This window comes from Dasypus novemcinctus, chromosome 3, assembly GCF_030445035.2.
Source record: "Dasypus novemcinctus isolate mDasNov1 chromosome 3, mDasNov1.1.hap2, whole genome shotgun sequence".
NCBI lineage: Eukaryota > Metazoa > Chordata > Mammalia > Cingulata > Dasypodidae > Dasypus > Dasypus novemcinctus.
The window spans coordinates 50,673,789-50,690,692 of record NC_080675.1 but is presented as its reverse complement, the minus strand read 5'-3'; the positions used below and the strand labels follow the sequence as shown (position 1 = coordinate 50,690,692).

General features: G+C 33.8%; 1 protein-coding gene across 12 annotated transcripts in view; it reads left to right on the top strand.

Moving 5' to 3' along the window:
* Positions 1-16,904, top strand: part of PCNX4 (pecanex 4) — a 47,254-nt gene that overhangs the window by 7,707 nt on the left and 22,643 nt on the right. For 11 of the 12 annotated variants that reach the window (XM_071213900.1, XM_071213899.1, XM_058293337.2 and 8 more), the window contains exons 2-6: positions 9,366-10,111; positions 13,586-13,765; positions 13,855-14,369; positions 14,616-14,716; positions 14,827-14,949. In XM_071213900.1, coding sequence (XP_071070001.1) covers positions 9,414-10,111; positions 13,586-13,765; positions 13,855-14,369; positions 14,616-14,716; positions 14,827-14,949 — 1,617 coding nt within the window. In that variant the 5' untranslated portion in view covers positions 9,366-9,413. Of the gene's footprint in view, positions 1-9,365; positions 10,112-10,680; positions 10,703-12,467; positions 13,766-13,854; positions 14,370-14,615; positions 14,717-14,826; positions 14,950-16,904 lie in introns of all 12 variants that reach the window. The other variant, XM_071213901.1, reaches the window with a different exon arrangement.

Here is a 16,904-nt window from a genome sequence, read left to right as displayed (position 1 = left end):
CCATCACATACAAGGATGTTCAGTAAGACTTAGTGTGGATTTCTCATTAGAAACCATAGGGGCAAAAAGACAGTGGTATGATATAATTAGGATATAGAAAGAGAAAAATTGTCAGCTGAAAATTCTTTATTTGACAAAATTGACCTTCGAATATGAAGGTGAGTTTAAAATATTCACAAACAAACAGAAACTAAGAGAGATTGTAAGAAGAATCCACCTTTGCAGGAAGTATTAAAGGGAGCCTTACAACCCAAAAGAAAAAAACAGGAGAGAGAGGCTTGGAGGAGTGTGTAGAAAGCAAGAATTGAAGAAAGGATAAACAAACAGTAAAAAGAAAGAGGCAAATAAGATAGGAATATGAAAACCAAAGAATAAAATGATGAAATTAAATAATGTAGTTACTTTACAGTGATATCATTGAATGTGAATGGGTTAAACAGCCCAATCAAGATATAGGCTGTTAGACTGGGTAAAAAGGCATCAACCAGCCATATGCTACCTACAAGTCTCACCTTAGACCCAGGGATACAAACCAACTGAAAGTGAAAGGCTAGAAAAAGATACTTCATGCAAACAATACTAAAAAAGAGCAGGGGAAGCTATAATAAAATTGGACAAAACAGACTTTAAATGCAAAAAGGTTACAAAAGATGCAAAAGATCCAGAAGGCCATTATATATTAATAAAAGGGACAATCAACCAGGAAGAAATAATGGTCATAAATGTCTATACATCTAACCAGGGTGCCCCCAAATTAAAAGTGGCAAACTGTGATAAAACTGAAGGGAGAAATAGACATCACTACAATAATAGTCGGAAATTTCAACACACCATTCACATCATTAGATGTAACAGCGAGACAGAAGATAAACAATGAAACAGAAAACTTGAACAAATTATGATAAATGAGCTAGACTTAACAGACATATACAGATCATTACATCCAAAATCAGTGGATTATACATTCTTTTCAATTGCTTATAGATCTTTCTCCAGGATAGACCACATTAGGTTATAAGGAAGCTCTCAATAAATATAAAAGATTGAAATTATACAAAGTACCTTCTCAGATCATATTGGAAAGAAACTGGAAACCAACAATAGCCAAGAAAGGGAAAAATTCACAAATGTATGATGGTAAAAAACACGTTCCCATACAACCAGTGGGTCAAAGAAGAAATTGTAAGTGAAATTAGTAAATTAATTGAGATGAATGAAAACGAGAGTACAACTTATCAAAACTTTTGGGATGTAATGAAGACAGTGCTAAGAGGGAAATTTATAACCTTAAAGGCCTATGTTAAAAAAATAAGAGCTAAAATCAAAGATCTAACTGAACAGCTGGAGAAAGAGGAAAAAGGAGAGCAAAACATTCCCAAAGCAAGCAGAAGGAAAGAACAAAAAGATGAGAGCAGAAATAAGTGAAATTGAGAACCAAAAACCAGTAGAGAAAAATCAACAAAACCAAAAGCTGATTCCTTGAGAAGGTCACTAAAATAAAATTATTAGACCATAAAAGGAAAAAAGAGCAAATATTTAAATAAATAAAATTAGAAATGAAAGAGGGAAGTTATGACTGACCCCACAGAAATAAAAAGGATCATAAGAGGATGTTATAAGGAGTTCTATGCCAACAAACTAGTTAACCTCAATGAAATAGACAAAAACCTAAAAACACACAAACAACCTATATTGATTTTACAAGAAATATAAGAACTTAACAGACCAATCACATTTATATTTAAAGTGATTGAATCATTTACTAAAAATCTCCCACCAAGTCCAGGACCAGATGGCCTCACAGGTGAATTCTTCCAAGCATTTCAAGAAGAATTAATACCAATCCTGTTGAAAATCTTGCAAACAATTGAAGAGGAGGGAAAATTATCCAGCACATTTTATGAAGTCAGTGTGTCCCTAATACCAAAGCCAGATAAAGATACTACAAGAAAATAAAACCGTAGACCAGTATGTCTAAGGAACATAGATGCAAAATTTCTCAACAAAATACTTGCGAATAAAATCAACAGCATATCAAAAGATTTATACACCATTAACAAATGGGATTTATTCCTGGTGTGTAAGGGTTGTTCAACGAAGGAAAATCAGTGAACATAAACACCACATTAACAAATAAAGGGGAAAAAAAAGATCATCTCAATCAATACAGAAAAGGCATTAGACAAATACAGCATCCTTTCTTGATAAAAACACTTTGAATGATAGGTATAGATGGAAAATTCCTCAATATGATAAATGGCATATTTTCATATATGCCCACAGCCAACATTGTACTTAATGGTTAAAGGTTGAAACTTTCCCTCTTAAGATCAGGAACAAGACAAGTTATGCCCACTGTCACTATTGTTATTCAATATTGTGCTATAAGTTCTAGCTAGAGCAATTGGACAAGAAAAAAAAAAAGACATCCAAATAGGAAAGGGGACTCTCACTGTTTGGAGATGACTGATCCTGTATTTAGAAAATTTTGAAATGTCTGCAAGAAAGCTATTTGAGCTAATGAATGAGTTCAGCAAAGTGGCAGGATAAAAGATCAGCATGCAAAAATCAGTAATGTTTCTGTACACTAATATTGAACAATCTGCAGAGGAAATCAGGAAAAACATTTCATTTACAAAAACAACAAAAGACTCAAATACCTAGGAATCAATTTAACTAAAGTAGTACAGGACCTATATTCAGAAAACAACAAAACAGTGCTAAAAGAAATCAAAGAAGACCTGATCAAATAAAAAGACATTATGTTTTCATAGTTCAGAAGACTAAATATTGCAATCCTACCTAAACTGATTTATAGATTTAATGCAATGCCAATCAAAATTCCAATAACCTATTTTACAGAAAATGAGAGTTATTATCAAATTTATTTGGAAGGGAAAGTTCACCCAAATAACCAATGTTTATTAGAATGTTTTAGCATTCTAAAACAGAAGAGAGATGTGCCTGACCTTGAAACATATTACAAAGTTACAGTGGTCAAAATAGCATGGTATTGGCATAAAGATAGACACATTCTTAAGTGGAATAGAATTGTGAGCCCAGAAATAAACCCCCACTTCCACAGTCAACTGGTTTTTGAGAAACCTACCAAGTCCATATAACAGGACAAAGCATCTCTTCAACAAATGGTGCCAGGAGAACTGGATGTCCATAACCAAAAGAGTGAAAGAGGACTACTATCTCCCTATACAAGAATCAACCAAAAATTTATCAAAGACCTAATTTATCAACCAAAAATTTATCATGACCATAAAACTAGTATAAGACAATGTAGGGAAACAACTTAAAGATCTTATGGTAGGGGTTGGTTTCTTGGACCTTACACCGAAAGCACAAGCAGCAAAAAAAAAAAAAAAAATAGATAAATGGGACCTCCTCAAAATTAAACATTTTTGCATCTCAAAGGACTTTGTCAAAAGGGTGAAAAGGCAGCCAACTCAAAATATTTGGAAATCACATATCCAGTAAGGGTTTAATACCCGTGATATATAAAGAGTTGCTACAACTCAACAATAAAAAGACAGACAACCTGATTGAAAAATGGGCAAAAGACACAAATAGACATTTGTCCAGAGAAGACAAATGACAAAAAAGCACATGACAAAATTTCAACATCACTAGTTATTAGACAAATGCAAATCAAAGCTACAATGGGATATCATTTTGCACCTATTAGAATGGCCACAATTTAAAAGCCAGAGAACTACAAGTGTTGGAAAGGATGTGTAAAGATAGAAACACTTATTCACTGTTAGTGGGAATGCAGAATGGTAAAACTACTATGGAGGACTATTTTTTTTTTTTTTTTAAGATTTATTTATTTTCCCCCCTTCCCCTGGTTGTCTGTTCTTGGTGTCTATTTGCTGCGTCTTGTTTCTTTGTCCGCTTCTGGTGTCGTCAGCGGCACGGGAAGTGTGGGCGGCGCCATTCCTGGGCAGGCTGCTCTTTCTTTTCACGCTGGGCGGCTCTTATGGAGGACTATTGAATAGAGCTTTATCACATGACCTGGTAATAGCACTACTGAGTATATACCAAGTAGAACTGAGAGCAGAGAAACGAACAGACATCTGCACACTGATGTTCATAATGGCATTTCTCATGATTACCAGAAGATGGAAACAACCCAGGTGTCCTTCAACTGATGAATGGATAAACAAACTGTGGTGTGCACACACAATAAAATATTATGCAGCTGTAAGAAGAAATGAAGTTGTGACACATATAACAACATGGATGAACCTGGAGGACATTATGTTGAGTGAAGCAAGCCAGACACAAAAAGACAAGTACTGTATGATTACACTATTATGGACTAATACATGGTGTAATCCTATGGAGTTAATAACTAGAATATGGGTCGCCAGAAAATTAGAATAAGGTTAGAGAATGGAAGGCTGAGGGTTAACTTGTGCAGAAAGGATGTGTATTGATCTTTGGAAATGAATAGAAAATGGGAAAGCACAACATGTTTGTAACTAGCAGTGCTATTATATGGGAATGACAGTGGTTGTAAGAGAAAGTCTAAGTTCATATACATTACTAAATGGAAAGCTAAAAATTGTAACATGGGACTGTCTAGCATAGTTAAAACCTCAAGTGAGATATGAATATGGGTAATATTGCATATATAAGACTGCTTTTCTTTGAAACTGACTAAATGTTATATATGTTTATGTTACAAGATGTTAATATTGGGCAAAAAACACTACATTATGCTAAGTGAAAGAAAGCATACACAAAGTACAACACATTGTATGATTCCATTAATATAAAATGTAACTATAAAACAATTTATAAAGGTAGAATTAGATTAGTGGCTCTGTAGAATGGGGGAAGGATAGAGGAAATAAGAGGTGTCTGTATGGGGGAGTTTTTCTTTTTGTAGTATTGAAATTATTCTAAAATTATTTGTGGTGATGAATGCACAACACTGTGGTTATACTAAAAGCCACTGATTGTAAAAAAATTCAAATTCCTGTTTACCATAATTTTTGTCTTTATAGTTTCTTAGTAAGTTTCCAGTATCCATCATGTAATCTACTTTTATCTTTAGCATATTAGAAAAAAATACCCATACTCTAAATCAGTCTTTCAGTGATCTATATATTGCTACCAGTCAAATTTATTTCGTAATTTTTTCCTTGCATCCCTTTGTTCATGGCATTCCTTCCTGACTGGTATAACCTGTCAGTTCTCCTTGGCTTAACTAAATCTTAAAGGTCCTGATTGAAACCCAGGCCAATATTTCTCAAAATAGTTTCTGTAAGAACTCTTTACATGGACTGTTATTATGTATCATGGGATATGATATCTAATGGTCAAATAAATTCCACAGTCAAGTAAGTTTGGCAAACTCAAATGATACATTATAAGCAGGTTTCTGGTCGTATTTTTAACTTCAGAGATGTCTTTAGTATGCTAATATGCATTCAGTCTTCAAGTTGACAGACTTGTGTACCATATCTCAAACTTCTTTTACCACAGACTCTTTATCAGGAAACATTCTATGGGACATTTGTCCTTCTGTCTTTCTTTTACCCAAATCACCATCCCAATGTTGTTCCTCATATTTCTGAGGCTTCTTGAGGGGATTTATGTTCTCTTGGTACTTCTGGACTGCTCTCACTGAATTCTTGATTGCTCCTGCCTCATTTTGCTGCTTGTGTCTGTTGTTCTCCCTGCCCTTCTCTGAGTATGAACTAGCTCCTCCTTTCCTTGTGATGAAGGAGATTAAAGTGTAGCATAGGATAGGGAGCAAATTGAAAATTGAACTAACATCTTAAAAGTCTCCCACCACTTCCTTCTCCACAGCATATACTTCTCTAAGTAGCCTCTTCCCTGTGCCAATAACACCATCAATAGATGCTGTTATTATTCCATAAAGTAAATTTTTTTAAATGAAGGTACTTACCAAAATTGTTAAAACTGAGAATAAGGAGGTTATGGATATACTGTTTTGGGTGGGCCTTTGGATGCAGGAAGAAGTTTTCAAATAGCAAATGGCAAATAACTTTCATTTAAAACAGATCTCATGTTTTCCAACTTTAATTATTGCTTTAGTTTGCTAAAGGCTATCAATGCAATATACCAGAAATGAGTTGACTTTTACAGTGTGGATTTATTAGGTTAAAAGCTTATAGTTCTGAGACCATTAAAGTGTCCAAATCAAGGTGTCATCAGAGATGCTGTCTGACAAGCTGCATCTGTGGGCAGTCAGGCATATGGAGGCATAAACGGAAGATGCACAGCTGTGGGTCATTAGATATTTGGTGGCATCCAGTCTTTTATCCCTTCTGGGCCTCATTGTTTTCAGTTTCTGGCTAGAGTGGCTTCCTCCCAGCCTCTGTGTTTGTTAATTCCAACTTCTGGTTCCAAGGGGCTTCTCTCTCAGCTTCTAGGTTCCTCTCTGCCTCTGCAGCTACGTTCTGTGTCTGTGACTTTTATTCCTCCATTAGTAAAGAACTCCAGTAAAAGGATTAAGACCCACCCTGGGTCAAGCAATCTAACCAACACCCTTAACTGAAGTAGTTTAATCAAAAGGTCCTACCTACAATGTGTTTACATGCACAGGAATGGATTAACCCTAAGGACATGATTTTCTGGAGTCCACAAAAGCTTCAAACTGCCATAATCATCTGATTTAAGCTATGCCATAAATGTTTTACATACCTCTCCTTGCCAAGGTATTTTGCTAAATATTATGAAAAATCAGAGGATTCTCAGGATTTGGTCCCTACTTACAAATACTCTACTTTAGTAGAGAAAAGAACTACATATGAAAAGCTAACATGTAAAGAAGTGAAAAAGACAGTAAATCACTGTAAAAAATGTCCTATGTTAATACATATTACAAGATGAGTATTATAAACCAGCAGTGAATATGGTAAATAGAAAAAAGAGATGTGTCCAGGCTAAAATGCTCTGCAGAATTTCAGGAAGAGATTATATAGTCTTGAAAGCTGACTAAGATGACTAACTAGGTAAGGTAGGAGAGGCATCCTAGGCAAAGGACACAACATGAGTAGACGCAAAAGCATCGGATGTGTTTGCAAGGCTTCGGGGTTGAGAGTTCTAGAGATCATTTTGGTAATTAGAAGAGGTGTCAAAATTTTCAAATATAAAATATATTCATATATACATACACACGTAACTTAGTGAATATCCCTTCTGAAACTTTTTACACTTGTGCAAACTATGCCCTACTATATATTCATGCAAGTGTATGTACTGTACTCTTTTTTAAAAAATTACAAATGGAATCAGCAACTTCTTTTTTTCAGTATATTCTGGACTCTTTCCATATTTCTCTGTCAACTCTAGATCTTCTTGAAAATATCCCATTGTTTGGAATACTACACAGTATTCCACTAAATATATGAGAACATTTAAACTAAATGTTACGGAAGTCTTAGAAGTACTAAAAGGGAAATGAAAATGGATATTAGCATACAGCTAGATAATCTGGTTCATAAGCTGTCTTTAGTTGCTTTGTTTCCCAGTGAACCACCCCACCTTGTTCTGGCTTATCTCAGTGGAGCAGGAGGGCCAACTTTCAGCTTACTCCCTGGGGAAATTTTAGGCATGTTCAGGCTCTTCAAAGGCCATGCCAGCCATCCAAGTTCATTTTCATGCCTGATGGCCTCTTCCATAGATAATTTAAATCAGAACTGTTTACCCCCAACCCATAGGGAGTATAACCTTAACCCATGGCTCTACAGACCAATCATATCAGAATACAGTACCCTGAGCCTCACAGTAAAGGAGATAACCTCATGCAGAGGGGAGGGAGGCAATCTTTTCATTCTTTGAGACCCTGAAGATTCCATTTGGTCCTGTGATTCTTTTATTTTGTGAGTACTTGAAGGGATGTTATATGAGTAAAAGCCATGACTTATTTTGTACAGAACTAAAACCAAGTCTAGAAGATATGAGAAGACTGCAAAACCTTTCATGATACCCAAAAGCTGTCTCCAGGGCTGATATTATTAGTTTGGTAGAACTAGCAGAAAGACTATTTTAAACTAACTGGGAGAAAGACTATTTTTAAATTGCTTTAAATTTTCTTTTCTAGTCCAATGTATGATCTACTGAGGTAATACTTTATTAGCTAATCTTGTGTCAGGAAACATTTTTTCAGAATAAACTGCTGGCTGACTATATCCCAAGAAAAGGGAAAGCTGAAAGATAAGAGAAGAGAATCCATGCTATTTGATACTTAGATTTTTGTGGCTCTTAAATGAAAATAGTTTAAACTAAACCATGTATAAAACCTATTATGAAATTCTGCCTCCCAGTTCTGATAGATTCTAGAAACTGACAAGCAGACGGAAAAATGATTTAAGTGGCTTGCCCATGGTAATATAGCTAATAATAAGCATTTACTCTGGTATCTAGGGTCTTTTGAGTTCTAGTTCAGTATTCTTCCCACTACTTGCTGAGTTGCCAATGGGTACATGGATTTTTATTGAAATATTAATTTTAACACAATTTAATGTTTAAATTATCAGAATGTCCTAAATTTACTATAATTATTCATCATAAATAACAGTATTTTTATTCTACTTCCATTATTTTCCCTTTATAGAGAATATCCTTATTTATAAAACAGGGTTTGCCATACCAGGGCCCATGGGTCAAATCTGGCCCACTGCCTGTTATCGTAAATACTGCTTAAGTTTAATTGAAACACAGGCATTCTCAGGCATTTATGCATGTTTTGACTACTGCTACTTTTGTGCTGCAACAGTAGAGTTGAGTTGTTGTGACAGAAACCATATGGTCCACAAAAACCTAAAATATTTACTCTTTGGCACTTTACAGAAAAAGATTGCTGACCCCTGTAGTAGTGGCAAAAGTTTAAAACAAAAACCCTCACTGGGAAATAACCAGTTTTAAACCTCTAGGATATATGAGTTGCAAAAAGAGCACTGGCTTTTGAACTTTCCTTTGACCTCAAAATCTAAACTTGTGAGTTTAACTTAAGATCTAATTCCAAATATTAAGTTCTAGGTAAATAGTGATTTTTTTTGTTGTTGTTGTTGGTTTTTTTTGTTTTTTCAGTTTAAAAACAGCTTAGGCATGTTGGAATTCTCTATATGGGTTTTGTGTTGTTTTTGTAAGTTTGAAATTATTTCAAAATTAAAAATTAAAAACAAAAAAACCTTAGCAAGTATTTGTTTAGTGTCAAGTATGTGGGAGGGGCCAGAGAAGTTAAGTTATAAATATTACCTGGAATGAACTAATAGTTTAGCTCAGGAGATAAAAATAGAAATGTGGATGTTTTGGGGTTTTTTTCATATTCTAAGGATGACATTTTCAAATAGTGACTTTTTTCTTTTTCTTAGAATGCTGCTATGTTACTGAAGAGGATGTGACTTTCAGAATAATCTTGAATGAGAAGGATGAGTCCAGATGTGCCTCTGCTGAATGATTACAAACAGGACTTCTTTTTGAAGCGTTTTCCACAGACTGTTCTTGGAGGCCCTCGACTCAAATTAGGCTATTGTGCCCCTCCTTACATATATGTTAATCAAATTATCCTTTTTCTGATGCCATGGGTTTTGGGTGGAACAGGAACACTTCTGTACCAGTTAGGTGTTCTGGAAGACTATTATGCTGCAGCACTTTCAGGTGGACTAATGCTTCTCACTGCATTTGTCATCCAGTTCACAAGTTTATATGCCAGAAACAAGTCAGTGACAGTAGAAAGGATACTAACTACTGATATCTTAGCAGAAGAAGATGAGCATGAATTTACAAGTTGTGCTGGTGCTGAGACTATCAGATTTCTAATTCCTGGCAAGAAATATATAGCTAATACAGTCTTTCATTGTGTTCTTGCTGGGTTACTATGTGGTCTTGGAACATGGTATCTGCTTCCATATAGAATAACCTTGCTGTACGGTAGTATGGGAGGCACCGTGCTACTGTTTGTCTTTGGATGGATGACATTATGTATAGGAGAATATTCATTAATTGTAAACACAGCAACAGAGACTGCAACTTTCCAAACCCAGGATACGTATGAAATCACTCCTCTTATGAGACCTCTTTATATATTTTTTTTTGTTTCTGTGGACCTGACGCACAGGTAAAAATCTGTTGAATACTTTATAAGTTGCTTTGTTTTTAAGTATACATAATAAGAGCTCTATCACAAATATTTATCTGTGGATTAAAAATGAGCAAGACTAAGTCATTGAATAATAGGTTATTTTGATGATTAATCTTAGTAAACTCTTTAACTTTCATACTAAAGCAGCTATAAAAACTTAATGGAGAGTTTAAAAAAATCCTTTTCAGAACAATTAAATAAGCAGTTTTTCAATCCTGTGTTTCACTTTAAATAAAGGAGTTTTTAATCTGTAAGATAACATGACTAAAACCTTTAAAAAGATATGGAACTTTGCTATGGGGGGGTGAGAGTGAAGAATTTAAAATTTATACACATAAATATCGTGTACAGATTGAGTGAATTTAAGATGACTAGAGTAACATTTCTAATTTTGTTTAGTAATTTAGGAAGGAATATAGATTTTGAATCAATTTTTGCAGAAGAAAGACAATAGCATTTAACAAAATTGTTTTTAAAGTTGATTGATAAACCTTTTTTGCTTGCCTATTCTAAATCTGACATTTTTTCTTTCTCTGTTTCTATAGATTGCAGCTTTCTCTTTCCCAGGTTAGTGTCCAGGTAGAATTATACAGGCATTTAAAAATATTTAGTCAGTTTATGTACTGAAACTGACCTATTCTTAGATGTCTGTTTGCTTTCTTTTAATCTGTTCTAATTGTACTGCATTTATGGACCAGACAACATTATAATGCCCATGTAATTTTTCACTAAGCCAGATATACAAGGGAAGAATTAATTTACAGGATATTGACTTATATTTGTTTTCCTCAGTTCTACTGTCATACTGGCTATAAAATATATAACAGCTGAATGCTGTATTTTGAAATTTTAGCAGCAAAAATGAGTTTAAATGAGTGGGTATCTGTATGACCTTAAAAAGATTTGTTTATAAGATTATTAATTTTATAATACAGATTCTTGAGTTTTTATGTCTGTGCTGTTTTTGAAATCAGGCATTACATATCTGACAATACATTTTTGCATTAAAATTGTGCTCTAAATTCTTTAATTTCTAGAATAATCTGGCAATTAATTTATAATGCATTTATCTTGACTTTCCATACTTTCTGCTTTACTCATTGCTAAGAAAGTACCAAAATATTTTTCAATTGGATATAATACATAGTTTAATATTTAAAGTATGATAATTGCTGTGAGATTTTTTAAACTAAAACTAAGAGGAAAGACAGACAATCCCCAAATATATTTTTAAAGGAAAAAAAAAGACATTGTGCAGAATTACCTATTACTCTGCTTTTAGAAAAATTTAGCTTCTCATTAACAAAATAATGAAGAATTGAAATGCTTTTTATACAGTAGTTATTATACTACTACAGCCAAATAATTGCAAGCACTCTTCAAATGAATATGGCTTTCAAATTTCAACAGTTGTTAGATATATCAAACTGTGTCTTCGTTTTGTTTCAGAGAATCTGAAAGAAAGCTGGAGAGATAAAAGCTCCACCGATGTACTAATCTTCTTTTTTCTCCCATTCTTTATTCTACCCAGTACAGTTGTGTATTAATAATTTTAAACATTTTCTCGTGCATTTTTATTTAATCAAAGACAAGCAATAATTCTACAATGCTTAGCTTATAGACTCTCAAGAATCCTTTCAATGATGTAATGATGTAATAATGTTTCAATGCAATGATGTAATCGTTTAGCCACTATAAAGCACATCTTTTTTCTTGGCATGTGGATCTTAGTGAGTGTGCAGTATAGTTGTTAGGTTTTTCCTTCAAGACTGAGATTTGTTTACCCTAGAAAATTCCTTTTATATTATCAGAAACATTAGAATTTAATCATTTTTCCATGTAAAGTGATTAGCCATAATGATCATTGATTTGGGACTAAGTCTTATTCCAGGGAAGAGTAATCACAATGCTTGATTACTTCAATTACATGTACTTATATTTATTTATGGTATCCTTGTTTGTAAATACTTTTCCCTGCCATTGCTGATTGTTTATTGTATGAACAAAAAGAAAGATTTGAGGATAAAATGAAAAACTTAGGTAAAAGGCTTCTTGTGTATACATTATTTTTACACAGACTATCATATCCTTGAGTATGTTAGCAAGAGATGTGTCTTTAAATAAAAGAAAACTCTACAGATCTGCATGTTTTTCTTGGCCTTCCTGTAGCTTATCATGTGTGGTTTGATTTTCTTTTTCATTACTTGAGTGTTTTCTTCTCAAAACTAAATGAATTGGACTTTAAAACTACTTGACAGAAAGTATCATTGGCTAATTTAGCATCACATTGTTAACCTTGTATTCATTAATCTTTGCTTATAAAAATTTGAAGGACACATCCTGAGGCAGAGTGCATTAGCTGGTGTGATCCTGCTATCTGTGTAAACAAACACATTATGCCTTTATTATATCCATAGTTGCTATACATTTGTTTCTGGGCTGTCAACATATACTTAAGTGGGTAATTATTGCAAAGGTTAACTTTGATTCCTAATAGCCTAAGTATTCAAGAACAATGTAAGTTTTGAGATTTAGTCTTGTATTTTGAAAGTTTTGTTGGTACTCTATATATATGTTCTTTGACCTTTTTGGTCCCCCGACAAGGTGTTTAATGAGCCTTATTCTAAAATATCAGTAATATTTTGGTAATTTTTATCCTTCTTCCCTTTAAAGTTTTCATTAAATTGTTTTATATTTAAATTGTATGTACTATTTGAATTTCCATTTTCTCTACTGAAGCTAGAGGCAGCCCCTAATTTATAAGGGGATTGTGTAAGTTTGTGTTCTTAAATCTCACACAGGAGAGAAATGTTAGCTAAGTTCCAAGGCCACCCACAGGGACACATTTATAACCTAATGTTGCTGATTTCTGGAAACTCTACTGACCAAATTTTGGGGTCTGGAAACAGGACAGTGCAGGGAAAAGGAGGAGGAAGAGAAGAGATTTCTCCCTTTTCTATTAGTGTATAAATGTCAGCAAGTCTTTAGTTTTCCCAGAGTTATTTGGAATCTACATTTAAAATTAAAGAATCATTGGTAGAATTTCAGTCAATATAATTTAGACATTTAAGAGAGAAATATTTTTGCCTTGAATTCAGTTGTTCGGTTTTATAAATCCCTATATTTGATTTTACTGTTACTCAGTGATGGCTCTTTACTTCCTTCTTTCAACAATTGAACCCATATTATCTTAATGCCAAACTTCTGCACAGGTGAGTTTGGACAGTTGCTTGTAAAGGGGAAGGATAACAATCCTAGTGTATTGTGTTGATCTTTTGTAAGTTGAGACTAAGACCTTTCTGTAAGTATTTCTGTTGTCTGGAGGATTTGAAATGGGGAAGAGGGTGGTGAGGAGGTTGTATGTGCTATTCTGTGTTGTTTGGTTTTCATTGGAAAGATCCTCTTCTATGTATTATTTTGTATGATTTAAATGTTTTCTTTTTCTTACAGGTTTATAGTAAATATACCAGCTCTAGAACAAATGAATCAGATTTTACACATCTTGTTTATATTTTTACCCTTTCTCTGGGCACTGGGGACTCTGCCCCCGCCAGATGCATTTTTCTTATGGGCAATGGAACAAGTTTTAGAGTTTGGCCTTGGGGGCTCACCCATGTCAACCCACCTACGGTAATTTTTTAAAATATGGAAGTTATATGTAACATATTCTTAAAATTTTTCTTTTCAATCAAATCTCTTTTTTTCTTTTTCTTCTGCAGGTTATTAATAATGTTCATCATTTCTGCTGGAACAGCTGTAACATCATATTTCATTCCCAGCACTGTTGGTGTGGTTCTTTTCATGACCGGACTTGGGTTCTTACTGAGTCTTAATCTAAGTGAGATGGTTTTTGTCTTCAAACACAGTATGACCGGACACAGAATTGGAACCAAATCTAATGCTTTACTAAGTGGTTCAGAAAAACAGTTCACATGGAAAGAATGCCTTTTCTATTTCATTATACTAGTCTTGGCTCTCTTAGAAGCTAGTTTGCTGCATCACTTTGCTGGTTTCTCACAGATTTCCAGAAACAGTCCACAGGCAATTGTTGGTTATATTTTGATGATATTACTTGTAATACTGTGGATACTTAGAGAAATTCAAAGTGTCTATATCTTTGGAATTATCCGAAACCCTTTCTATCCAAAGGATGTGCAAATCGTGACTGCATTCTTAGAGAAGCAAACAAGTCTCATGAAGATTGGTGTTGTCAGACGGATTTTGCTAACTCTAGGTAGGAATATAAAAGCTACTAAACTTTTGTTATAAACCATATCTGGGAAATGTACAAAAATATTGCGGAGTTGCCATATTTGAATGGTATATCATACTGTGCATACAAGTGTACTTTTATGTTTTGGTTTTAGTATTTATAGTTAATTGCTTAAGTGTGCTAGTAATAGTTCTCATTTTTGGAAAATAAAATATGGTAGAAGGGACTACTTTGTCTTAATTAAATTTGTCTCTTTTTTTGTTTTAGTATCACCTTTTGCTCTGATAGCATTTCTTTCACTGGACAGTTCCTTACAAGGGCTCCACTCCATGTCTATCTCCATTGGATTCACAAGAGCTTTTAGGATGGTAATACTTAATAGTGTTTTCTCATTGCTAAATTTAATTTTGATTTTGTTTAATAGTTTGCTTAGATTATCAAATTCTACCCATTAAAATGGATAATTTGTGTACTGCAGGTATGGCAGAATACGGAAAGTGCTTTATTGGAGACAGTCACTGTCTCAGTAGTGCACTTGTTGATCTTCGGTACAGATTCATGGTGGGCTAGAAGTCTGGATACAGGAATCAGACTCCTACTGGTAAGTCCTTTAACAGATTTAGTGAGATATATTTCACATAGCCATAAGATTCCCCCACTTAAAGTGTGTCGCTGAGTGTTGTATATTCATAGAATTTTGCAACCATCACTACAGTCTAATTTTAGAACATTTTCAACACTCTCCAAAAGAAACCTCATACACATTAATACTCATTCCCCATTCCCACTCTCTATCCTTCACTCTGCCCATCCCCTTTTTATCCCAAGCAACCACTAATCTATTTTCTTTCTCTATTGATTTACCTATTCAGGACATTTCACATGAATGGAATGACATACTTTGTAGTCTTTTGCATCTTGCTTCTTTCACGTATACGGTATTTTCAAGGTTCTTCCAGGTTATAGTGTACATCAATCAGTTCTTTTTTTATTGATGAATAATGTTCCATTGTATGGGTATGTGTACATTTGGTTGATTCATTTATCAGTTGATATTTAGGTAGTTTTCACTTTTTGACCATCATAAATAATGCCACTATGAAGATTTGTGTATAAGTTTTTGTAAGGACAGATGTTTTCATTTCTCTTAGGTATATACCTAGGAGTAGAATGGCAAGGTCATATAGTAACTCTGTGTTTAACATGTTTAACACTCCAAGGAATTGCCATACTGTTGTCCAAAATGTCTGTGCCATTTATATTCCTGTAATGCACAAGAGTTTAAATTAGTTATTAGAGCCGTCTTACTTGGTGCTTCCTGCTCTCATTGTACTTTTGATTTGCATTTCTCTGATATGGTAATGATGTTAAACATCTTTGCATGTGGTTATTGGCCATTTGTATATATTCTTAGAAGAACTATCTGTTCAAATCTTTTGCCCATTTTTATTTGGGTTATTTGTATTTTTATTGTAGAATTTTAAGAGTGTTTTTAATATATTCTGGATACAAGTCCCTTGACAGATATGTTTTGAAAAAATTTTCTCCAAATCTATAGCTTGTCTTTTCACTTTCTTGGTACTATCCTTTGAACCACAAAAGCTTTTAGTTTTGATGAAGTACAATTTTAACTATATTTTTCTTTTGCCACTTGTGTTTTTGGTGTCATATTCTAAGAAACAATACTTACTCTAAGGTTACAAAGATTTACTATGTTTTCTATTAAGAGTTTTATGTTTTAGCTCTTATATTTGGGCCTATGACCTATTTTGAGTTAATTTTTGTATATGTTGCAGTTAAGCATATACCTTCATTATTTTGTCTGTGGCTATCTCATTATCCCAGCAGTGTTTGTTTAAAAGACTATTCTTTCCCCCATTGGAATTTCTTGGCATCCTTGTCAAAAATCCAAAGACCGTAAATATAAGGGTTTATGTCTAGACTGTCAGTTCTATTCCACTGATCTATATATCTACACTTACACCAGTGCCACACTGTATTGATTACTTTGGTTTTGTGCTAGGTTTTGAAATTGAGAGTGTGAGCCCTCCAACTTTGGTCTTCCTTTTCAAGACTGTTTTAATTATTCTTGTTTTGACTCTTCTGGGACCATTACATTACTATATACCTTTTAAGTTCAGTTCTGCCCAAAAAGCATCTGGGACTTTGATAGGAATTCCATTGAATCTGTAGATGAATTTGGGGAGTATTGCCATCTTAAAAATATTAATTATTCCAGTCCATCAACACAGGATGTCTTTCCACTTAAATCTTTAGTTTCCGTCAACATTGTTTTATAGTTTTCCATATACAAGTACTGTACTTCTTTTATTGAACTTATTTGATGCTATGGCAAATGTAATTATTTTCTAAATTTCATCTTTGGCTTGTTTGCTAGAGTACAGAGATAAAATTGATTTTTTATATTAATCTTCTATTCCAGTACCTCACTAAGCCTTTTTATTAGTTCTAATATTTTTTGGAGAATTCCTTAGGATGTTCTGTATACAAGACTATGGTATCTATAAACAGAGATAGCTTTGCTTCTTCCTTTCC